Source organism: Mauremys reevesii, linkage group 26, assembly GCF_016161935.1.
Source record: "Mauremys reevesii isolate NIE-2019 linkage group 26, ASM1616193v1, whole genome shotgun sequence".
NCBI lineage: Eukaryota > Metazoa > Chordata > Testudines > Geoemydidae > Mauremys > Mauremys reevesii.
Genome location: NC_052648.1, coordinates 7,557,753 through 7,582,210, shown reverse-complemented (window position 1 = coordinate 7,582,210; position 24,458 = coordinate 7,557,753). Strand labels below are relative to the sequence as shown.

General features: G+C 41.6%; 1 protein-coding gene across 3 annotated transcripts in view; it reads left to right on the top strand.

Moving 5' to 3' along the window:
- The window catches only part of KDM4B (lysine demethylase 4B), a 155,005-nt gene that overhangs the window by 72,763 nt on the left and 57,784 nt on the right, over positions 1–24,458 (top strand). For all 3 annotated transcript variants that reach the window (XM_039516106.1, XM_039516107.1, XM_039516108.1), the window contains exons 6-7: positions 2,374–2,477; positions 7,542–7,679. In XM_039516106.1, the coding sequence (XP_039372040.1) occupies positions 2,374–2,477; positions 7,542–7,679 (242 nt within the window). The remainder of the gene's footprint in view (positions 1–2,373; positions 2,478–7,541; positions 7,680–24,458) is intronic.

Below are 24,458 nucleotides of genomic sequence, written 5' to 3'. Positions count from 1 at the left end.
GAAACTACCATTTCAGCCATTAAAAAAAAAAAAAAAAGCCCATAAATGCAGATGTCATATAGAAATGGAATTTTATACCAGACTAGAAAATATCCCTTGACTTTTTAAAATTCTCTTTTGTAATATACTTTTTACTGACAGTGAGACAAAAACCAATTATATATTGCTAATGACCCGGTCTTTCATTTTGGACTCCCCCACTTCCCACCCACACCATCCCTTTAGTTCAGAAAAGAATGTCACTTTTTAAACATCCCCCTCCCCCCCCCACTGGTGTGTCAATGGACTGTATTATGGAGATGTTTGGTACAGTGAAATGAGTTTGCGATTAATATGGAAAATGAATAGCTGAGCTATAAACGGGCTCTCTGGGAGAGTTGTGGAGCCCATGGAGAGAACGTTAATGTGTTGCCACGTTATTGGTGCTAATCACTTAAAATGTGCTCCTTTATTAGTAGCTTTAATGAGAGCTACTTAAACTGTGCATTAAAAAGAGGAACTGCAGAGAGGAACGACAAACTGGGTGGCAGGCAGTCATAATTCTAATTGAAATGCTTTTAGTATTTAAAAAAAAAAAGTGTTGCCGGAATCCAGTAATCCTTTGCACTTTCTAAAACCATCTCCAGTGCATGCCATCAATTTAGTTTTGTTTCCAGGGCTCGGGTTATATTCCCCCTTCCCCCCATGGTGTGTTTTTTCCCTTCCGCCCCTAATTTGGATTGGTTTAATCAGCCATCTGCAACAGGAAACGTTGTCTAGAACAGAGGTTCTCAAACTTGGGGGCGGGCTCCCCTGGAAGCACGAAATGTATTCTAAAGGGGATGCGAGATGCTTTAGGGGGAAAAATAAAAACCTTACTGCCGTGCACATTTTACCCACAGCAATGAATAACTAGCAAAAGCTGATTCCTCCAGACATACCACGTCCTCGGATGGCGCTGTGCATTTGACTGTTTAGCTTGCCTAGCATTATGCAAGGTCATTACTGTGTGTGTGTGTGTTAATCCATTTGCTACAACATGGTGTGCATTTCATTGTAAGCACCGAACACAATCACAGGTTTGCTTTTGCTCATATTACAATGGATTGTTGGTTCTGTTTGAATCAATGCTTTACTGTTTTTAATATTTAGCGAGAGTTGCATGTTGATTTTTTTTTTTTAATTGGTATATGTACTTGTGTGGCAGGAGAGATGAGGGTGTAAAGTACTACCAGTGCAAAGAAGGAGTGTGTGTGATCAAATAAGTTTGAGAACAATGCAGTAGTGTTGTTACCAGGAGGGTAAAGGGCGGGCACATCAGTAGAAGACCAAGCTTTACCGAGGCTTGTTATTTTTTATATTGTTAGTGCCTGAAGGCCTCAGTAAGGATTGGGGTCTCCCATCGTGCTAGGTGCTATAAAAAACATTAGGAGATATGGTCCCTGCCCTGAAGGGCTTAAGACAGTTTAAGATGAATGTATGTGACAAGCACTAGGAGGGAGGATGAGGGTACGAGTAATAAAATACACTGGACAGTTCTTAAATGTGTGGGGTTTTGCTTCTCTTTTTACCCCTGCCCTAGGCATCATTCTGAAGTACAGCAATTATTGCCATATGTGACCTTGGGCAAGTCACTTCGCCTCTGTGCCTCAGTTCCCCATTTGTAAAATAGAGATTATAGCACTTTCCTACCCCACAGGGGTGCTGTGAAGTTAAACCCATTAAAGATTGTGAGGCACTCCGATACTACGCTGATTGGGGGGCCCTACAAGGTAGACAACTTCTAAGAGTGAGGATGAACGTTTTGTTCTTAAATTTCAGACACTATATTATTGGAAATGGGAGTATGTGTAGGCACTGACCAGACAGTATTTGTAAGAGATCCTAGTTATTAATCACTTTCCTAGGGCTCAGTCTACAATATTTGAGCTGCAAACCTTTATTGGCAGTGCTTTGGGGATAACCTGTAGCAGGTTGGAATATCATAAGGTCTCAGGCCAGGAAAACCATAGGTTGCAGGGAAGATGGCTGACACTGGAATTTTGAGGCCCCTGATCATGTATAAAGCATCAGTATGGCCCAAGATGAGGTGTCTTGTGCCCCTTCCTCTCTAGTTTTCAGTAGCGTTCAGGAGGCTGGCCTTCTCTTGTGAAAGGGTAATACTTGTTAGACTGCTATTTTAAGACCACTGTTGTCCTTGTCACATTTTTTTAGGCAGTGAGGGCATTGCTACTTATCCTGCCACAACCTGCAATTGTATATCTGTTGTTTCAACTGTCTACAAAATGTTTGGGCAGATTAACATTTTGCTGTCTGTTTGCTGGTTAATGGGTATATCTTGCTGGGCAAATCTGCCTGTGGTGATGTTTTGTTTTCCTCTGAATCCCTCTGCAGGATTTTTCCCAGGAAGCTCTCAGGGATGTGATGCCTTCCTTCGCCACAAGATGACCCTCATTTCACCCTCCATCTTGAAGAAATATGGCATCCCATTTGACCGGGTATGTACACAGGCTGTTTTAAGAGAAGTCTGTGGGTGTGTTGACAGCCTGGGTATGCTCTCCTCTGCTTAAAGGAACCAGTTTCAGGGCAGGCAGTCTGGGGAATAGAATACTTCATTTCTCAATGCAATGTTATGTAAAATATATACTATCAGTTAAAACCAGGTGGCTGTTTAAAAATTAGCATTCAGGGCTTGGCTGAAACAAATTTTTGTAAAGTACTTGTAGTACTCGAGTACCATCTTTCATCTGAGCATCCCAAAGCATTCTGCCAACATAAACATAAGGGTGGAGGTGGTGGTATGTGTGGGGGTGTGTGTGTGTGTCTTATTAATTTTGTCCTTTTTCATCCCCATTTCTGAATGAGAATATTGCCACCATGCTTTCTTCTAAGTAAAGTAAGGATTTTGCTAGAGTTAGTGTCTGAGACAGAGTACAGAACTGAGTTGAAAGGCCCCATGATACTTTGAGATGGAATTAATATCCATTTGGAAATAAAAGATCCTGGCTCTTGTACAGCGTCAAGACTATGAATTCATTCAATTTGCTGCTCCAGAAGCTGCTTCATTTTTCCTAGCGAAAGGCTGTGATGAATGAAATTTGAAGTGCAATCATCTGACTTCTCAGATGGACTTGCTGTCAGTGCAGTGGAAGCTTGTGAGAGGCAGTGTGACGCTTGTGGTTCAGCATCAGACATTTGACTGGGGCCCAGTTTGCACACACCGGTCCATATTAAATTGCTGTTCATAAGAGGTCAGCAAACTTGAATCCTTAATATGTTTTAATACTTTCACTTGTGGAGCCCAGCTTTCACATGGAAGCACACAAATGCTTGCTTTACACAGCTAAACGCCAGTGGGAGCACCCAAACTTGGGATTTGAATATCCTCTTAAGATGCCCACAGTGTAAATTCACTGTCTGAGAAAATAGATGGATGGGCTGGAGCAATATGTGGAGAATATGGGGTGTGTCCAAGGGTAATGCATAAGTGGCCATTTGGGGAATTATTTATTCCTTTTGATAAAGGATTTTGGAAATTCACTATCCCCACTGCTTACCTTGAAATGTGGGTCCAGAGATCTTCAAAAGAGCACCTGGTTGTTTATTTTGGAGCCTAAATGGCAGTTGAGTTTTGAAAATCTGACTGTTACGTTTTAGGGATTTCTCCTTTGCATTCCCTTGCACGCTTGTATTGGTTGAACTCTAGATCTTGCTTCTCACGTTATTCTGATATCATTGAGTTTAGAAGCTCAGGTCCCAGTAAACATAATCAGCTGAATTGAGCCTAAAGATTGGTCATTGCTGCATCTCAGAATGGTGATGAAATTAAAAAATCAGGAACCTCGTACACCTTTTTGACTATCTTCTAGTAAGAGGAATTTGCCATTGTGTCCCTCCAGTGTCATGCTGACCTACTGCAAAGAAGGAGCAGGAAATGGGGAAATAGTTTCTGATATTTCATTCAGGCAGCCTGCTAGGGCATTGTTTTTACCTCTGTCAAAGTCCAAAACTTAAAGTAAATATAAAAAACATCCAACAAAATTTCAGTTTGTTGCATTTTCCAGGTTATGGTGTCTTCTGTGTCGCAAAACTGTTGCAGTATGCCTGCTTTTCCATTTACTTAGTGATTGGTGCAAAAGTCACACTGATGGCTAAAGAACATCCTAAGTGAATGGTTTCTGATCAATAACTAAGCAAATATCTAGTGGTGTTCTTGTAAGACAGTTTGTAAAAGAAGGGTCTCTCTCTCTCTCTCTCTCTCTCCTCTGATCCTAAGAAGTGTGTATTGAACAACATGATCATAAGGATAATATGGAAAGTGATTTTCAATTCACTGCTTGGTGAAAGGACTTTTCCATCTTCCTAGCTGTTATCCCCTGTCCCCCTCCCCCAAATAATTTGATTTGTGAAGAAAAGAAAATGTGCAAGTGTCCGACAGATAAGGCTTTCTACTGAGTATATATAAAAAACAGTGAAATACGAGGGCAGTCTGTCTTGTGCCAGTGTTAGCAGAGTCAGTCTGTCACTGAATTCTATTAAAAGCCAAGAGAGACCAGCATAAAGAACAGCACCGTTTTGAAGACTGAACTCTCCTTTTAAAGGGGGGGGGGGGTTAACAGTCTAAATCTCAGAAGTCTGACCTGCAGAAAGGGGTAGGGATGTGCTTTCATAACAGCTTCCCTTCTCCTCCTATCACTGAGGCACTCACTGAAAGGCCCTTAACAGTGAAGGGTGGGGTGGGGGGGAGGACCTTTTTAGTCTGAGCAGCCCCCCTCGGGATGAATCCTAACCAGAAGTAGCAGCTTCAAATACAGTATTTTACAGGGAAAGACAAATGTTTTTTCTCTTCTTCTAAAAATACAGGCAGGATCCCTTCATCTAAATTCCTGGCAGACTTCAAACAAGTGAATACACACACATTTATAAATCTCTGTAATGGTATTTACTTCTGGAAAAAAAGCAGATCAATACCAGAGCTTTTTAATAATTAAAAATGTGTATTTCTGTAATCCCCTATTGATTTCTCCATTTATTCTGCAAGCTCTTGCAGAAGTCAGTAAATTCAGGGCTTTCTCCGTGAGTGGCAGTTTGTGCTGGCTTTCCCTCAATAGTTATTACTTTTCTACATGGCCTATCCATCATCTTGAGTGCTTTCTAATTTATTGTTGGGATAATGTTGACAGCGGTGACATGGAGGACATACACTGTGGGCTTGAAATGAAGACACCAGGATGTAGATTTTCTGACAGGAACATAATCTTTCCGCCTTCTTAATTTAGCAATCTGCAGCTTTGCCTTGATTTATGAAGGGGCTGGTTAGGAGGATGCTCCATGAAGCTGGGTAGAGACGGGACTCACGTTTCTCTCATCCAGAAAACCCACAGAATCCTCTTGGAACAGCTTTTGTTGTAATAGTCTTTCTTTATTCTGATGCAATTAACAGTATTGAAAAGACAAGAAGGGGTTTGTATTTCAGTTCTGTGCAAACTCAGCATTGCCACGTTATTAGAAGTGGGAAACTTTCTTTAAAATTACCTTTTTGAATCCTTCCACAGACATTGATCCAGGTCTGTCCATCTCTGATACTTCTCTAATTTAGTTCCCTCATAGGCATTGTCTGTGTCTTACATCGAGTGAGCTGAGAAGAATAGAAATCCTTACATAAAATACACAGGAAGAGACATTCATATTGCAAGCAGCATTGTATGTGCAGCATATAACTCTTGTTTGGTGGTGAGGGTCCTATTCAGATGACGGTCTTTAAGTATCAGTGTTCTGCAGTATGCTGCTCGAGTGCAGTTTAGTCCAGATTGGACACTTCGATCTCCCAGTGATCTGAAGAAGGCAAGCAGTTTGAACGTTGTCTTTTTAAACTTCTTTCCTCCACCTCCTTTCTGGCTGGTGCTTCATTTGTTTAATGTGTGATGGATTAAGTTTTGAGGTGCAGTAGCTCTTAGTTTGAAAGGATGTTCGCATTGTTCATTGAGACAACCAGAAAGACCATTTTGAGTAGGAATGAATTGGGAATCTGCAACAGAGGGAATATTTTCTTTGTCCAGCTTTTCAAACATAAGTGTATGTAGAACCTGGCTGACTTTAGCACCCCCTCTCCCATCCCCTCTTTTTCCTGTTTGATTTTGATATTTCATGATTGTGTTGAAACTCATATGAAGCCTCAAAAGGTTGAATTTTTTTTTTACTTGCAATCTTTTACCATCCAGGCATATTTTTAGTATGGCTGAAAGTTCCTAGAATCCTTTTTAGGCTGTGAACTAATGAGTTCCTCTTGATAGGAAGTATCTTGAGTATAACTGATAGCCATATAACTACTCGTATAGTAAAGGATCAGCCAACACTTTTTGTATTTAAAAAGACAGTATCAGATCAAATTTTGCCTCTTTCTCAATCTTTAAGATGGAGATGCTACCACCGGCCTTCCTGAGATGTTGTATTAATGTAAAAGCACTGATCTAGGGCTAAGTATCTTTAGAATATAAATCTGATCAGCCAGATTTTCAACACTTCCCTACTCCGCAGTAATTTTAAATCACTAGTTTTTGTGGGAACCACGTAATTTTGAGTGTTTTCTGACTGCAGCTATCATCTCTAAAGCTTTTTGTTCTGTGACTTTTAAGCTTCCTTCAGTTCCTTAAGTCAACAGTGTACATAGATGAAATTAAAAACAAAATACACATTAATAAGTAAATAATAGAGTATCATTTTTTCTATTATTTGCCTTGTTATGCATGTACCGCTAAGAATGAGGCTAATGTGTTGGGGTGAGTGAATGATGTGAATTAGTTTAAAGCTAAGCTACATGAAAGGTAGGTTCATTTCCAAGTGGAAGCTGCAACATTATGGGCATGTTTGGGAGGAAAATACAGGTTTGCTTAATCCTTCTAACATGGCTAGACAACTGGAGATTATGGATTTATATAGACTTGGTGCTATGATCAGCCAAACTACTCACTGTCTAGAGATCTCTAGGGCATTGGGGATGCTAGACCCTGGGACCAATTTTATAATTTTAAACTCTACCCTGAGAGTCAGGTGGTGGTGTTTAAACTGAATGGTTTAAAGTGACAAGGATTCAGAGCTCCCTGACAGCTACTATCCGTTTTAACATCCTTTTCTCCGGAAGTATTTTAATCGCTGTAAGAAACAATACAATGGGGTTAGTTCTACCTTTTACCCAAGAGTCTGCTCCTCCATCTACCAGGATTAACTATTTATAAGTATGGATGATGACACTGTGTGTAGGCAGCTAGTTAGCATGGCTAGGCTCTGTGCAAACTTCCTTTCTTCTTCCGTTAGTCTACCAATGCCTGTTTGTATCTTCAGCAGGAACACCCGCTGACCTTTCAGTTCTCTGTTCTCTACTTTAGAATAAAAGTTTTAGTTTTTGTTTGTCACACAAACAAATACTCATAGACGCTGGATCGAGACAAAGTTGACTTTTCACAGATTTCCTTAAGTTTATAACCCAGTTCTCAAACCGCGGGGCCACCAGATATCCCCCAAGGGATCACAGTTTTATCTCTTTCTCCTTTATTTTTAATCAGATCACCCAAGAGGCTGGCGAGTTTATGATCACATTTCCTTATGGCTACCACGCAGGATTCAACCACGGCTTCAACTGCGCTGAGTCCACCAACTTTGCCACACTGCGGTGGATTGACTATGGCAAAATGGCTACGCAGGTAAGTGTCTTTGTTTGGATGAGTGGGTTCTTACTAGCTTTTAGCTGATTTAAATACAAATGAATGTGGAAGTGCCCATTAAGATACACACAAGAATGAAAATATCATCCAGCTGAGAACATATATTCTTCACATACCAGTTAAGTGTTCTTTTCTTGTTGTTGCCTTTGATTGTCCTCCGCTGTAGTTGAATAGTTCAGTAACTAGGAAGGGGAAGAAAAGACTTTCAAAATAGAGGGGGTAGGATGAGAGGGGATTTTAATTAATCCCAAAGTCCTAGTTTTTGAATGTGAGATGTGCGTTACATTCTGTGGAGAATGGTGCTTTGGTACATGTGTCTTTATGGGAGGTTGATAAGAGACATTTTAATAGGTTTGGTAGCTTTCTGCTGCACCCCAACTAAGTTTCACAGGGAACAAATTATCCCAGAATAGCCTGTGACTGCTGCATTTTAATGCTATGTACCCAAATGCATAATAAATAAAAAGGGAAAGTTTTATGTCGCCATTTAACCCTGAACAAAAATGGACAAGTAACCTTCTGAAAACAACTCCAATTTCTGTAATTCGCTCCTGAATACTTGAAAACGCCCTTTACTCACACTTTATCTCATTTAGAATCAACTGAAGTGCTGCAGCTGTTGGTTCCTGGGACAAAACTCTGTAGGGAAAGCTTCAGGGTATCTTCAATGGAAGGTCTTTTCCTGTGTAACTTGTTCCCTTTGACAGCTCACCAGAATTAGAGCTGGTGGCCTTCAGAGTACAGTATATGGAGCATTTGTTTTGATACTCATTTATCTGAGTGCTTAGTAATGGCAGAAAGGAAATACCTTCCAAGCTAATGAATAGAGCTAGTGGATGGCAGAAGTGTTTGAATGTCTTGCCCTAAATGGGTAGTGTTTTTAATGTATTTAGACCATGTGATGTGATGCGCTCAGATGCGGTGGTGCCATGTACAAAGTATGAATAGGGGTGTGTTATTTCTGGTCCTTTTAAGGATCCCCTTCCCACAGGCTATGAAGAAGGATGAATGATTACACAGGTGATGATGGTGGTTTAGTTTGGGGATATTGCCCAAAATGTGCCATGTTCCTTTCCAAACAGAGAGGAAAACACAATCGCTGCCCTAGGGTAGCTTACTACAAGCATATCCTTCAGGAAAAGCATAGTTCAGACTCAGGAGGAGATATCTTGAACACTAATGTTCATAATGATCAAAATAATATTTTGTTCCATGGATTGGGTCCCTGAAATGTGTATAGCTTATTTATAGTGAAGGTTCAGTTTGATCCAGAAAAGGTAAGTATCCCCTTTTCCTTCAGAAATGACTTGTGTTTTGTGAGTAAGAGGAGGTGCATGGTTAGTCATAGAAGATTTTTACCCTCTCTTAATCTCCCCTGGGACATGAGTGTGTTTGACTGCTCTCTCACTTGAACATACCCATCTTCAAGGCATAGTTCCTTGCCAACCAAGTCAGGACATCCTAGACAGGATTCTATTCAGAACTAATCAATGCTGCTCATTTATCACCATGAGTGACTGCTTTTTGAGTGATGGGAGGCACTGCTTTCTCTCTAGAGGCTGAATATGATCTCTCTCCATAACTCCAATACCAGGCTGTCAAGGAACTTGTGGAATCACAGAAACCATGATATCTTTAAGAAATGTTACTGTTTATCTTCTCTACTTTTTTCTTTCAAGTTGTCATTCTTTATTGGATTTATACCATCTACCCAAAGAGAAAGCAAAGCTGCTTGTGACTAACTTCATCCTGAAGAAGCACTTTTCTCTGCTACATCTCCTTCCCCTCCCTGTTCGGTGTTCTGTGAATTTGCCTAAGCAGGCACAGGCGGACTGGCTGTGACTATCAAATGCCATAATCTTCAGTGTCTGAGCATCTCATCTTACAGAATGTATGCCCATCCCTCTAGGCTACTGAAAGGTGAAACGCCTGCCTCGTTTATTTTTTCCAGTAATTTTCAGCCCATGGTCTCAGGGGATCTATTATTAGCTGACAAATTTGACATCTGAACTCTGTGCTTGTTCTAAAATAAATTCCCCTTAACTCCACAAACATACATCTTAGCAGGGTTTTTTTTTATTGACAGTTTGGAGGAGATGTGAGGCCACTTGATGGGAATTCCACTGAGCGCTGATATAGCTCAGGGCATGAAGAGAATTCATCAGCCAGTGCTGTCCTGTCTTGTCACATTGTGATCAGTGCTTGTTTGCCTCTATCAGTTTGACTCTGCTTTTAGTCTTATAGTGGGAAGGTGGTGAATGAGAGCTATAGATGTAGGCACACTCATTCAGATTAGGCTAGGATTAGACACCAATGTAATAAACACTAGAAAATATAGTTATTAGCCAAGGGGAAAGGGGTAATTATCATTGAATGAGTGCCACATCAGAAAAGATCAATTTTACATCTAGTTTGGTCTCATGTCTCTAGCTGTGGTCAATACTAGCTTCTTCAGGAAGAGATTTAAACCTTCAGACTCTGCTTAACTGAGCAATCATATACCATGGGACGAAATTTATTTCTAACCTCCAACTAGTTTTATGACCTGAAGCATGAATCCTAAACTCAGTTTTTTGAGACACTACCATTAATTTTCCAAGGAGTGATGATTCTAAATTCACAAAAATACACGCCAAGGAGTTGCAGAGCTTGCTGTTTTGCCACCAGATGGGCCAGGTCATGAAACAATTAGTACAGTTGCCAGTTGGCTATTGCTCTGGGAGGAATGTTAGAAGGAGGTTCTGGCAGTATTGACTGGACCATAGCTAGCCACTTAATATACTTTAATTTCATTCTTTAATCTTTTAGATTCAATTAAACCAAACCTATACTGAAATAATACCCAGCAAACCTCTTCCAGTGCAAAGTAAGATAATGGGCTGTCTTAAAGCTACAAAAGCCATGAAATTCATAATAGTATTGGCTGTCCCAGCTTTAAACAGCTCCTTTTGTGTCCGGGCACAGATGGAGTAGGGATTGGCCAGTATGTCATAAACTCTTCTCTGGAGGAGTAAAAGCAGCAAAGGATCCTGTGGCACCTTATAGACTAACAGACATTTTGGAGCATGAGCTTTCGTGGGTGAATACCCCCTCTGGAGGAGGGTGCATCAGTTAAAAAAAAAAATAATTAAGCTTAAAAAAAAAAATTAAAAACGTACCCCTCTCATGGCTACGAAGAAAACTTTTTCATAGGATCCAATGCAGTGCTCTGTCTGAATCAACAAGCTGAAATGAGTGATCTCATTTCAAATATTACATATGCTGAGCTTTCTTAAAATTCCGACTATCAGACTAGCACCACTGCAGCTGTGGTTGGGAATGGTGGGAGCGCTAGTAGAGAACATCCACTGCATTTTTATTATTGTTATCTAGGCCATCTTTGAACAGCGTTAGGAGACGTACAGTGGTAATAAAAGCCTGCTGCCTGCCAATGCCAGTGTTTTTACCATAGTTTGTACCAGTGCTAGTGTAATGCTATGAAACTTAAAGAAAAAGCTTCTTATAGATAAATCTCCCGGGGGTATAAACTCCAAAGCTTAACAATAACAATTTGGTCAATGCTGACATTTAATCAAGTGCAGATCTTTATAGCAGAAACATCCAGCTACTATGGGATTATGGAGATCTTGTGTAGTTACCTCCTCTTTCCCCACTCAAATAGCTGAACCCTACCCTAGGGTGTTTTCACCCTGGTAAATGTCAGATTATTTATTGAGATTGTAGACTAAGCCATATTCTATTTATATCTGTGCTCTGCAGAGTAAGGAAGGGTGGAATGGAAGCCATAACTCTGAGATTGTGTTTTGGAGTTAAAAGAGCAGTAAGAAAAGCCAAAAACCCACAAGAGGTCTTAAATAAGTTTTGTATGCATCAGACTTCAAATTTACGTAGCGCTTTTTTTTGTATTTGAAATTTTAAAAATAGTGCTCAGGTCTGCTGCAACCTGGCATACAAAGTTTCAGTCTATAGCAAATGTTCCTGGAATTGTAAACCCCAGAAAATGGGGGTTTAATCATTGAAATTTTGACAAACTCTTAACTACAGCAGCGCCACCGGGCACTGCTCTAATATTAAAAGCAATTTTGAGCTCAGCCATGTGTTCACAAACAAGTGACATTTGGGAAGTGCAGTTTTAGATTGAGCCTCCATGCTCACATTGTTAAGCGGCATAGCGTGAAATTACTGAACAAACAGCATAGAGAACTCTGAGCAGATCTGGGGAAAGAAAGTTGGAGAGTGGAAGGAGATGCCCAATTTATTTCCATTGCACCAGGTGACACTTCTCTGTTTACAGGATTTCCATTTAATATTTCCAAAATCATGAGTTGCATGTGTGTGTGTTAACCATTTGTTGCCAGGGTAGGGGATTCCGGATGAGGTGTGAGCTCTGTTATGGTATATAGGCAATAAGTTCATTGACCTCTCCTTTTTAAGTTAAACAAGGATTTGATGAAATATCAGATGGTTGTGTTGTGTGTAAACTCAGATTGCCTGTGCTTTTCATGATGAAAGAAAAATCGTGGACTGTGCTTTTCTGGTTAAATACCACAGGTTTTTTAAATGAGTTGACTAAAGCAGCTATTCTGATTTTGTTCATTTATTTTGTGTTTTTGCTGTCAGACATAGCTGTATTATATTCACTTAAAGCAGAGTGCTTTTTCCCTAAGTCACTATCATAGTTCTTAAAGTGCTTAGAAATGACACTGTGGAAGTGCAGAATATTATTTCAGTACAAAAAAGGTCAATCTATTTGGTGTTCCATCTCTCCTCTCTCCAGGTTGCAACAAGCAGGGCTGACTCCTGTGCTTACCACAACAGAGGAAGTCAATAACAGGCCTTTCGCAACTAGCCAGATGGACAGTCCTCTTTTTTTTCCATATGCTCTGACATTGGGGACTCAGAGCATAGATTTTGCTCTGCTTACAGCTGTGGATGGAAGGAAAGATATTAATGACATGCAATAAGAAGGTGCTCATATACTGCAGTGATGGGTGGCCTTAGAAAAACCTACATAGAGTAGCACTCTATGCCTGCCAGGTAGATAGAAAGTACTGCTAACTACAAGAGAACCTGTCTAGACTGCAAAAATGCATTATAACCAGAGCGGAGTTTAATGATCAGTTTACTAGAAACTAGTCCTGTAATTGTAGGACAAGCATCAACGTTTGCAGAAAATCAACATTTCAGCAGTGGCTGTAAAGTTGCATAGGCAACTAATTATTGATATGTGTACCTTACATCTATGTAAACTTGTAGCTAGGGCTGGTAAACACCGGGGGGGGGGAGCGAGGGAGGGAGGGGAGGTTAAGATTCAATTAGAAGTTGGTCTGGTGGGCATTTAACTGGCTAGTTTGCTGCTATAACATGAACTTTTTAAAGAACCCAGTGGAAATTAAATGTTTCCGAGGTGAACATGGGAAATAGTCAAAATGACTAGAGGGGTGTATAATTGTAGCTGAACAGGAATATTTAATGTTAGAGATGTGAACTGTTATCTGTCAGCTAGTTACTGATAGACAGCCCATTACCATATTAGCATCTTTATCCAAGAAATCCTTGCCCTAACTAAGCTAAGGGTCAGTGCATGGTATGATTATCAAGTCAACTTTGTGTGTGTCTCTTGTATCTGCTTATTGTGTCCGAGTCAAGTCCTGGTTCTTGGCAGACAGGATACCTTGGATGGTCAGCTGAATTCTGTGGTTTCTGCCTCCGGCCTGGCCTATTTCTCTCCCCCCCCCTTCTTTGTTCAGAATAGGTGTTCAGTTGACCTGACCTGAAGGAAGTAATCTGTCAAGTAATTGTTTTCTGCCTCTTTCACTTATCATAAACCAATACCTGGCAAACACCTTTCTGTCTCAAGAGGTGTATAAGAAGTATCTGAAACCTTAACATGCTATTTTAAACATTCTACTTCTCTCAAAGTAGGGAAATTGTCCCTATAATGCATACCTCAATTGCCTCCTGCAGAAGAGCTTAATGAGAGGATGTTTCCAAGCTGTTAACCCAGTTTAGGGAGTGATTACTTTGTGCTTTTAAGCTTTCCTGAGTCTGAACTGAGTTCAGTCACTGCCTCTGGCTCTGGGATTCTTGGCACACTCTCAAGGTATGTTTATACTGCTGCTGGAGGTAGGTGAACATGTGCTAGTGTTGACTGAGCTAATGTGCTAAAAATAGCAGTGTAGTTGTGCAGAGTACAGGCTTGTCTGAGGACCCAGGTATGTACTTGGGAGGCTAACCTGTTGTGCTGCTGTGGCTAGGCTATTTTACTGTGGTAGCTCCATCAAAGCTAGTGTGTGTACGTCTAACCAAGCTGGAAATTACATCTCCAGCTGCAAAGTAGATGTACCCTCATTCTCTTTCCAGCACCCCCTTCTTGGAGATGATACTTGAGGTCCAACTGCCTAGTCATGAAACTAGTGCCAGCACCCCCAGACGCTTAATAACATCCTTTCCAATCTTGCGGGCACTCTAGCTTAGGGTTTACCTCGTCAGGGACATGCCTGTTTGCTTCAGCTACCACAGTCTTTTGCAAAGGTTTCTAACAGAATTACTCTTTACTTAGTACAAGTGAGAAACGGATCGAGACAAACTAAAGATCACCTGCATGCAAATCTCTGCCTCGGTTTCCTCACCAGTCTGCAGTGTTCTTTGGGATTTGGTCAGAGTCTAAGGAGTCCAGGATCCCATTCCTGCATGTGACTTCTCTTCTTGAATACAGAGTCTCTGTCTGACCTCTGCAATCAGTGTCCTCCTGCTCTTGGGTGGTCTAGTAGTCCAAAAAGGTCCCCTCTGCTGTGAAAGCATGCCTCTTTCTTTGTTCCTCTCTGCTGTCCCAAGTGTAATTTGTCTAGTCTTTAAATACTAGTATTAACACCAGGTTTCTTTGTTGCCTCCTCTTCTGGGCAAAATTCCTGTTCCAAACCCCCTCCCCATAGACCACCAAGAATAACCAGATTCTCTGAGGTTAAGCACCCTCTTTAGTATGCCCATTGTCCTGCCAGAGCAGTTATTAAACTGTTAATGACTACTTCTGTTCTTTCGGACAAGGGGTGTGTTATGTTATGTGGTCCTTATCAGCGCATGGCTCGTTTATTACACATGGGGGTTTGGAGTTAGACAGAGTTCATAAAATCAGTCAGAATCCATACGTTGTACATAGATCTCCAAATCATCATATCATCCCTGTAAATACCTCAACCTGCCCTCAAGAGATTGTGTTGCAGCCATCATGCTTCCAGTCAAGAAGGCTTGAATGGAACCTACCAGAGCCTGCCAATGCCATTTCAACGAGGAGCTGAAGTTGAGCATTGCACGTTGTTTCCGGCTGTCTTTGTGGAACCAGTGGCTCTACTGGCCTATGGGGTGGGGTAGAAATCTGATATCAATCTTTAGACTCAGGTATATCAGCATGGAGCATTATCACCAGGCCTTCCCAGCCACTTCTAGATTCCTTGGTCTGTCACGTGGAGAGATCTAACTCCTGCAGGAAGTGTTACTTTTCAAGATTCTAATGTTTTTGGAGATGGGCTGTATTAATCAGTTGGTATTTACTGAGTGAAAAGATTGCTAAGGGGATAATATTGAAGGGTATTATTTGAGAGGAGGGCACAACATTTCAGGTGTCAGCCTGCGCTCTGAATTCCCTTGTTTAGATCCATAACTTAATGCAAATGGTATTGCCATTTTATTTGAGTGTGAGTGTTTGGTCTTTGTACGCTAATAGTAAGTGTTTGCATGCAGACTGCTAGACACGGAGATTATAAGAGAAAATGCTTCATACCCTCACACGTTTTTGCCCCCTCCAGCATCTTCTCATGAACCCTGGCCCTTTTGGTGGTGGGCTCCAGTTAATTCTATTTTGTTTGGTTTCTCTGTTTAATACTGTCCAGGAAGTCTTATGACTGAAATAAAGCAACTGATTGTTTTCTCTTCCTAGTAATGTGTAGTTTTGCTAGATAAGATTGCAGTCCCATTCTGCATTTCTGCTTTAGTTGGCTTTGTTTTTGGTTGTCATCTGTACAAGGCCTCTATCAATCAGTAAAGCTTACAAGATGATACTATTTAATCAAGTACACTACTAATAACCCTTTTTATAGCCCGCATTTACAGAACCTCCTAAACAGCCTATACCTATAGTCTTCCCTTATTCAAGAAGGCACTTCTGAACCTGCAATTACTCAAGAAATTCATGTGTGTATCACAGGTCAGCTTTTCTATTTCTTTTGCAAACCTGACTGGATATAGGTGGATGGGAGCAATTTCTTATGTTCCTTATTATATTAATAGCAGACACTAGAGGCTGATAACATCTATGTTACTGCACGCTGGCATTTTCATAGCTTCATTTCATCTCCCATTTACTCCAAAGACTGTCTTAGAATTATCTGTCTCAATACAAAATGGGGTCAAGATGCTCTATCTGCCTGAGTCCTACTTTTATGTGCTGGTGCAAGTAGCCTTCATCTCCTCCTGGTTAGCTTTCCATCACAGATCTCCACTGCAGCTCTCCTGCTTGCCTGTTTCCTTTTAAAAAAAAAATATAGTCAAGACTACATACAATAATATATATAGCCTGCCTTTCTTTGGAAAAGGTGCTCTTTTTGGAGCAGTATTTCTTTCCCATAGTTTACTGCACCTGAACCTTTTCCACCATGGTTTACCATTTGTCACTGATATATGTCTAATTTAGATTTTAAGTGCCTGGATATTAGTGATCTTGTCTATAAAGTGCAATGTACAACAAAGGCACTGTGAAATAAGCAGGGTAACAAGTTAAGGATGCGTCAACTGAAGCATTGCTTATTTGACACACTGGTGTCAATGGATTTTATCGAAGAAGGTGGGTTTAGTTTCCTGTTAATATAATTCCTGAGGAGCTGGCAGGAATAATTTGAAAGCGTGGCCTGGGCAGGCAGCCTGCCTCAGTTTCGCTCTTGGACTGTTCAAATAAAACTTTACCCAGGCTTGTTCCCTCCTTGGGAATTGGGTTTATTAATATGAAATAAACGCCAAACAAAACTCAAAATCCCAGAACAAAGTCATTCTGAAAGTCCACACAAAACAAAAGTTTCTCTTCCTCCTCCCAGGCCTTCCTGCCTGGGGCCTTTCCAGCTTTGGCAGGCCCTATCTGGCCGGTGTCTCAGTCCTAACTCCCAGGAGTTTGCTGGAGCATGCTCATGCCTAGTAATCTCTGATCCCTGAACATTTCCTCCCTTCATTGCAGCTTCCTGCTGATCTTTACAGAGAAGAGACCTCATCTCTCCCAGGTGTGGCTCCTTAGTAATCAAGGCAGACTTGCTGCAGCCTTCTGGCCCTTAAGGTCAAGCCACCCTGTTACAGAGCTGTTGAGATTACTTTGCAAGCTTTCTGTTATCAGAGGAAGAATATTTACCTTTTTTAAGCAGAATGATGATGCCTTTTTCTTTCTTCGGTTCTGAGGGGATCAGTGAAGATTGCAGCCCATCTGAGATATTTCTCAATTCAGTACTCGAACAGTTTTTAAAAGGAGAGGCCTTTTCTAATACTTAGCCTGGTTTACTTCAAACTTAATTACCATACAGTGTAAACCAGATTGGTTTTGGTGCTTTTGAAGACTTTGTTCTTCTGTTTGGTAATGAATTTGCCTGCTCTGGGTGATTACTGAAGGGTCCGGAAGAGATGGGCTGGTCTTTTGGAATGGAAAGCTGCACCTGACCAGTTGATTCCTGAGGTATCTGGGTGACATGATCTCCTGGTCTTCCTCTGTCTCACTAACTCTCTGATTTATAGTGTTGAAGGTGCTTTGTGGTTGCAGTAAATAGCTATGTGAAGAATGGGCTCCCTGCAGCTTATTCTTTCAGCTTCTCTGTCACACAGGAGTCCACCAGCTCCAGTCATTCATGTGGCAGAGTGGCGGCTTAAGGAGGTTCACATTACAAGGCTATCAAAAATCCTTTTGCAGATCTACCTTACAGTTGTCAGCTGGTGTCATTCCATTGGAATAGCTTCAGAAGATGATACTGGAGGGTCAGCCAATGAGTGTGGGCATAAAGCAAAAAGAACAGTTCCTAAGATGCCTGTCACCAAACAAAACATTGGTCCTCTCAATTCAAGTAGCTCATAAATAGTGGACACTTTAACAGGATAGGTGGTTCCTTGCTGATGGCTTCAGTGGAGTAGATCTTTCTTGGAGCATTATTTAGAAATATTGTGTTCCAGTTGGTGAGAGTTAGGAGGAAAAACCCTAGTGTTCTCGATCATTCATGTTTCCCAGCCATTCATGGAAGGATTGCATATGTCTTAAGCAAGTCTGGGATGGATCAGAACTTTTCCTCCTGTAAAGTCTGCCTCTCTGGCTAGAGAAGTATGTAGCAATGTAGATGTGAAGTTCATGGCGTTTCAGTGGCAAAATACTCATGAGAAATGGAGATTGCCATTGTTACTATAGAACTTCTGTGCAGCCTTAAAACCCCAGTAAGGACGGGGAGAGATGAGGCTCTCTGCCCAAGAGAGGTTACCGCTGGGAGCTGGAAACCTTAGATGGGTGACCCTCAAGGGGCCCCAGAGGGGGAATACAGGTGCAGTTACCCTGAAACTATGATAGTTAATCAGGAATAAAAATGTACGTCCTTGCTCAGTCAAAACTCTCATTAAAATCAGCAGAAGACTTGGGTCCCGACCTAAAGAGTTTGGTCAGTAAGATTGCTGAAAGCATGTGATGAGAGAACTCTATTTTTAATCTAATACTGGTGCCTAACAAACTATAAGTGTTTTATCTTTATTTTTCTTGTAATCATTTCTGAGTTTTATGCCTCATCATTACTTGTACTCACTCAAAATCTATCTCTTTGTAGTTAATAAACTTGTTTTATTGTTTTATCTAATCCAGTGTGTTCAAATTGAAGTGTCTGGGTAGCAAGCTGTGTGCATATTATTCCCTTAAAGTAATAATACACTTAATATATTTGTACTGTCCAGGAGAGGGCTGGGCAGTGTAGGACATAGATTTCTAGGGGAAAATCTGGGACTGGGAGTGTGTTGGGGTCACCTTGTGGTAATTGTTAAGGCTGGTGTGATCCAAGATGTGGTTGTCTGGCTGCAGCACAAACACAGACATAGCAAGGAGTGACTTACATGCTGGAGGCTGTTCGTGAGCAGTCCAGGTTGGAGGCTTCAGAAACAAGGCATTGTAAAGGGCACCCTAGGTTACAGGGCAGGAATGACATGGCTACTCATTAGTCTGGATTGTACCCTGGTACGTCAGAGTGGGTTGAAGCCCGAGCCATGCTTTAGCTTGGGCTGGAACCCACTCACTTTTCAGTGAGGGTGCAGGCAAGATCGCTCAGGTGCTGATAGTTCTCCAGTGCTCTTCCTACAAATTTTTCTGCAGTTGACAAGGTTGACTGGGAAAGAATCCTACAGTGCCTCATCCCAGAGAACAATGGGATATGCCCACAGACACGCATGGGCAACTACAGAAATAACAACATGACTGTGGTTCTGCTGTGAGAATGCTCATACTTGAGAGAGGCTAACTGAGTGCCTGGGCTAACTGTGTGCAGTGTAGTCATACCCTGAATGTTGGGTACATTCTGATTATTATTAATACTGCTTGTCTCTTAACTTCCACTTGGCTGGAGGGGAGAAGGTAAGTTGTCTTTTCATAGGCCTCCTACATTCCCAGAACTCAAGTCCCCATTTTTTGATCCTGTCGAAAGCCCAAATGCAGAGCTAGTATTCTTGGTGAGTATGCCAGTTAAAACAGAGCAGCTGGTTTGGGAAACGAGTTACCTTCTAGATGGTAACTTACCTAAGTTACTGAGATCAGATGTGCTTTGAGATTGAAAAGCATTTTCATACTCCTGATTGGCGGGGCTGGCTACAGATGCTCTTTGTGCTGGAATCTGGGCCAGTGCATCTGTCATGGAACTCTGAATGAATGTTGAGTGGGTTGATTTAAAACTAGCACTGTCTTTGTGGTTCCCTGTTCCCCCTTCTTCTAACAAGTGAGAGCAGCTTTAACCATTCAAAGAATGGGAGTACTTGGCTGCTGTTGTAAAATAAATTCATACTTCCAAACATCTCTATTCCTGTGGCTTTTTCCTGCTGGTGACAGGAATCTAACTCAAACTCTGTGGGTATCCTAGAAAACGATTACAAGTGTAATTTAAATGCATCTTTATTCTTTCACAGTAAACATGCTTTGGGGGAAATGAACAGGACAGAGATATGAGATGACTCATGTTCCCTTGGAGTGTGCATGCAGTGGATGTGCTTGAGGGGTGTGTGTGGGAAAAGAGTGGTGTGGTGGTCAGGCAAGTAAGAGGGATGGGTGGATAAGCACAGGCTGGGAGTTTTTTTCCTTGCCTTCAGGGTGACAGTGAGTCCATATTGAACAACCTTGTGCTCATGGCTCCTTGGAAATGATGAATGTTCACGTTAAACTGATGTCACTACATCTGAGATGCTTGTTCTTTCTACTTGTGGCACTCCTGTCTACCCTGGTTAAATCATTTGCTTGCTGAGCAGAACCCCAATTTTCCTGCCCACTCTGCTCCCTTCCCCAAGGCTCTTAGAAATAAAACTTTTTGCTGCTGCTGCTTTTCCAATGGTCTAGTTGGAAATGATTCATCTTCAGCTAGTCTGCTGTTTTGTCTCTCTCTGTATTGTAGATGGCCTCATAGCAGGAGAACTCTGAGAGGAGTGCTACCTGTTGGATAGTATTGATGCATGGTTTAATATATTAAATACCATCTATTCCAGGAGCAAATTCGCTTCGCAGTGCTGGGAGAGGAATGGCTTTTTTCCCTCTCAATGCCCTTCCCTCTGACTGCCCCCCTCCCCATGCCTTTTTAAATACCTTCTAAACACTAGTATTCATTACTCCCCCCCGCCCCAATCCTTAGCCACGTGTACGAAGAACACTTTAAAGTGAAGGCTGCCTTTTGTGACAGTTGGCGCAGACTCCTTCCAAACTGCCTGTCCTGATTTTTGGCTCCAGTTTGTTTAATCATTCGTCTTTCCTGACAGAAGTGCTCCTAATTTTCTTCCAGTTTGGTTCCGTGGTGACAGGTGCAAGGTTTTCACTGGGTGACTCAGAGAGGAGAATTATGAATAAGGATTCAGATCTTGTGTGTTTTCAGTAACTCACCAGTTCCTCATGCTGCTTTGAAAGTATCTGCAGGTGGATGTAGATTCTGACTGAAAGGGTGAGGAGTGCTTCATTTATTGCATGGTTTTCAAAAGAGCTTTGGTTGCCTGTGCTGTCTTTTGCCTTTTTCAGATATATACATAGTCTCCTGCCTGCCTTATTTATGCACAAACTTGCTCCCTGTGCCAGATTCTTGCAGTTGAAGATACACCAAGTGAATTTTAGCTTCTTAACTTCTGAAAAGAGGTTAATCCAAAGTACATACTAGATGCTAGTAATGCCAGAACATACCGTGGCCAATTCATTGTATGGTAAATGAGCATTCTCTGTACACCATAAGAGAGGGTTTTTTTTTTATTGGAAGAGGTGCCAGTATTCATCCTAAACTGAAAAGCATGTCAGGTCTGGTAGAGTTTGCTTCCAAGACTGTTTCTAGAAAAGTATGTGTATGCCCGTGTGTGGAGGGGGAGCAGTGAGGCAAGGTATTCCTGAGCTGGTTTCACCATATGCAGCAGCTGCATACCTGCTCAGAACAGGAGTTAGTTTTCCCCCATCTGGACAATTTGGTGATTATAGAAGAAAAAGTGCTCTTTTAACTTAAGGAGTTAGAGGCCTGCCCTGAGTATCGTGAAGGTCCAAGGTTCAAGCCTTGTTGACAGCCAGAGTTGGAAGGTTCTCATGGTTGCTCATGATGGAATTAATTTTTTCCAATGTTCTTTCTGGTTTATTTAATTCACATAATGAAAGTTTTATAGTTATAATTGACTGATTATAATAGTTTTTGGCATGATACCCAGCAAAACACAGGTTTTCCACATGCTGGTTATTTGTCACATACTTTGGTTCCACGTGACCCACTGGCAGATTTGAGGCTGGTCCAACTGATGGCTCAGAGGACAATTCCTTCTGGCCCCTGAACGCATCTGCCCATGCAGCAGACCTGCTGTACAAAATGGTGTCCTCTGCGCAGCATGACTTTGCATGCACTGTACATGTGAAGTCATGCCACATGGAGGATGCCATTTTGTTTCAGTATGTGACGCATGGAGGTGCTACTCATGAGGCCTACATCACTGGAAAAGTTGGACCACCTCTCTGAAGGGTTGTCCCGATTGGCTGCAGTTGTATTTGTGATTCCAATGATACACAACTGCACGTGTGGCAATCTGTTCCATGAGGTCCCTGTGGTCACAGGTCAAACCCCATAACAATGTGGTTGTGTTCCTCTGGGATATACTGATTTGTGCTAGCCTATGAAAAAGCCTGATTTGCAATTAGGAAAGTACTTCCAAATTCTTTCCCTAAATTATAGTAATGATGGAAGTATCATCTTGTGGTGGTAAACCCTCAAAGAGGTGTTCTGTAGGCAGGGCCCTTCAATGTCTCCAGGAATCCAAACTTTATATTAATATTGTGGAAATATCTGTGATCCTTTGTGTTCTTTCCTTTGGACCTGGTCACCAAAAAGATGGCTTCATTTCAAAGTGTCAGGGCCCTGTGCTGCACATAAGCCAGTGTGCTATTTCCTACAGGGTGTGGCACTGGACTGTGATTTCCTGGTCACCTGGGACAAAAGGAGAAAGTGATTACAGACCAGCTTCGCCAGTTGATAATACACCTTCATGAACAGTTCCTAAATCTTAAATGTGGCACTTTGGACATGGATGTTTTACGTTTCACTGAGCAGAGTTACGTTTCTGCAAAACTATGACATGGAGAAAAGACCTTCACCATTAACTTGGTTGCATCTGGAGTATGATGACAGATTCTTGGTTCCTTTTTTTGAGCACAAAAGGTAAAAAACACATGGAAAGCAGAGTATGCATAGAGACTGCTTTACCTCCTCAGCGGGGTAGTCTAGGATTGCTATGGCTTAGCAGCTTGGGAATTTTGAAGTTGTGTGGGTGCTATCTGCTCACTCAAAGCATAATCCAGGAATGGTGACTGTCGTAGTTCCTGAGTTAACTGCACCTCTGACCTCCTTGTGGCCTTCTCAAGGCCATCCCACTGAAGTCTCAGCCTCTAGCTGTCATCTTTCTTGGGGAAGAGTCCCATGACTTTTCTCCCTCTAGACCTGGGCCTTAGGCTGTAGACTCCTGCAATTCACTGGGATTTTCTCAGCAGACTTAGCTTTAGTGCAGCTCCTGCAGGCCTGGTCTCTCAGGGGCAATGAAAGGGTTAATCAGTGACCAACCAGTTTTCATAGAGCAAAGTACTATTTATTCAGAACAAAAACATTAGAGAAAACAAATCGTAATGGCAAACAGCTTAAATACAGAACTGGCTTACCAGATGGTCACCCCTCTTCCACAGGGAGAGTCTGGTAGGATTTAAAGTACTTCAGGTCCACTGCAGACCTGTTACCTGCTTTGTTTCAACATTGGTTTTTTGGTTCCTATAGCAAACATCTTTTAGCTCACCCATTGAGCCAGGTATACAATCACTAGCCAGCCCATAAAGTTACATAAACATTTCTAAAGTTGATGCAATAGTGTTTGAATATTCTGTGTTTCCACAGCATCGCAACTGCCAGTGGACTATTGTAATTACATACTTTCAGAACAAGAAGTACAAGTGAGTAGCCTTCTTTCACGAAGCTGTAAATCTTGTACAACAGTGGAGAGAATTGAACTTTTTCCTGCTAATGTCTCAAGACACTCAGCAGGTGTTGTTCGATACACATTTATAAAATGCTTACTACATAGGCAATCATTTTATTTAGCCCACAAACTGGAATGAGGCTGTCAAGAAAGAATGGAGTTGATATTTTATAGAATCCCCGTTTGTAATGCTTCTGAGAGGATTCTGACAGTCCTGTTGGGCTCAAGCTCTGGATCTCACTGATTTTTTAATTTGTTTTGTACTGTAATTGTTTGCTGTATAGAGGAACTGCCTGTATGTGTTTAGGATAGATCCTAGACTAATGCCTTGAGAGCTTCAAAGTTGGAGAGTAACCACCTGACGTAGATCTACAGAGACAGGAACATAGGACTGAAAGGGACCGCTGGAGTTATTGAGTCCCATTCTTTGCTGTCGCTGGTAACCCAGTCATAAAGTGCTGTTCATTAACTTATCAAGCTGCATCTTAAAACTAGCTAGGTTGCTTGCCCCCACTACTCCTACTGGAAGGCTGTTCCAGAGTCTCATTCCCTGGATGGTTAGAAACATTCGTCTGGTTTTCAGCCTATGTAGTGAAGGCTCTGAGGGAAGGCGCACAGTAGTTTTGGGGAATTGTTTTTTTTAGTTTAAGATATCAGAAGAAGCTTTGTATGAAGCCATTAAATTTTGCCCAACATGAGAGAGACTTCTCAACGCTGTCTACCATTCTGTTTCCTGAACCAGAATTCTCTGTTTTGATCTTGTTTATGGACCGAGTGGAGTAAATCTTGCCCTTATCTGACACCATTTGTCACCTATCCACTGTCATTCTACCCGCAAAAACCTGCATAGAGCATTACAGAAGCAAGCAGAGAGGAAGCATGCCCTGCAGCCGAGGACCAGGGGGAGTCCTTAGAAGTTTTTGCCTAATTGTTTTGTTTATGAAACTCTACAGTGTGTTTCCAGTGGATTTCCTAATGAACTGGTTTGTTTTTTAGACTTACTGCAATGCTAGTAATTACACCAGAAAC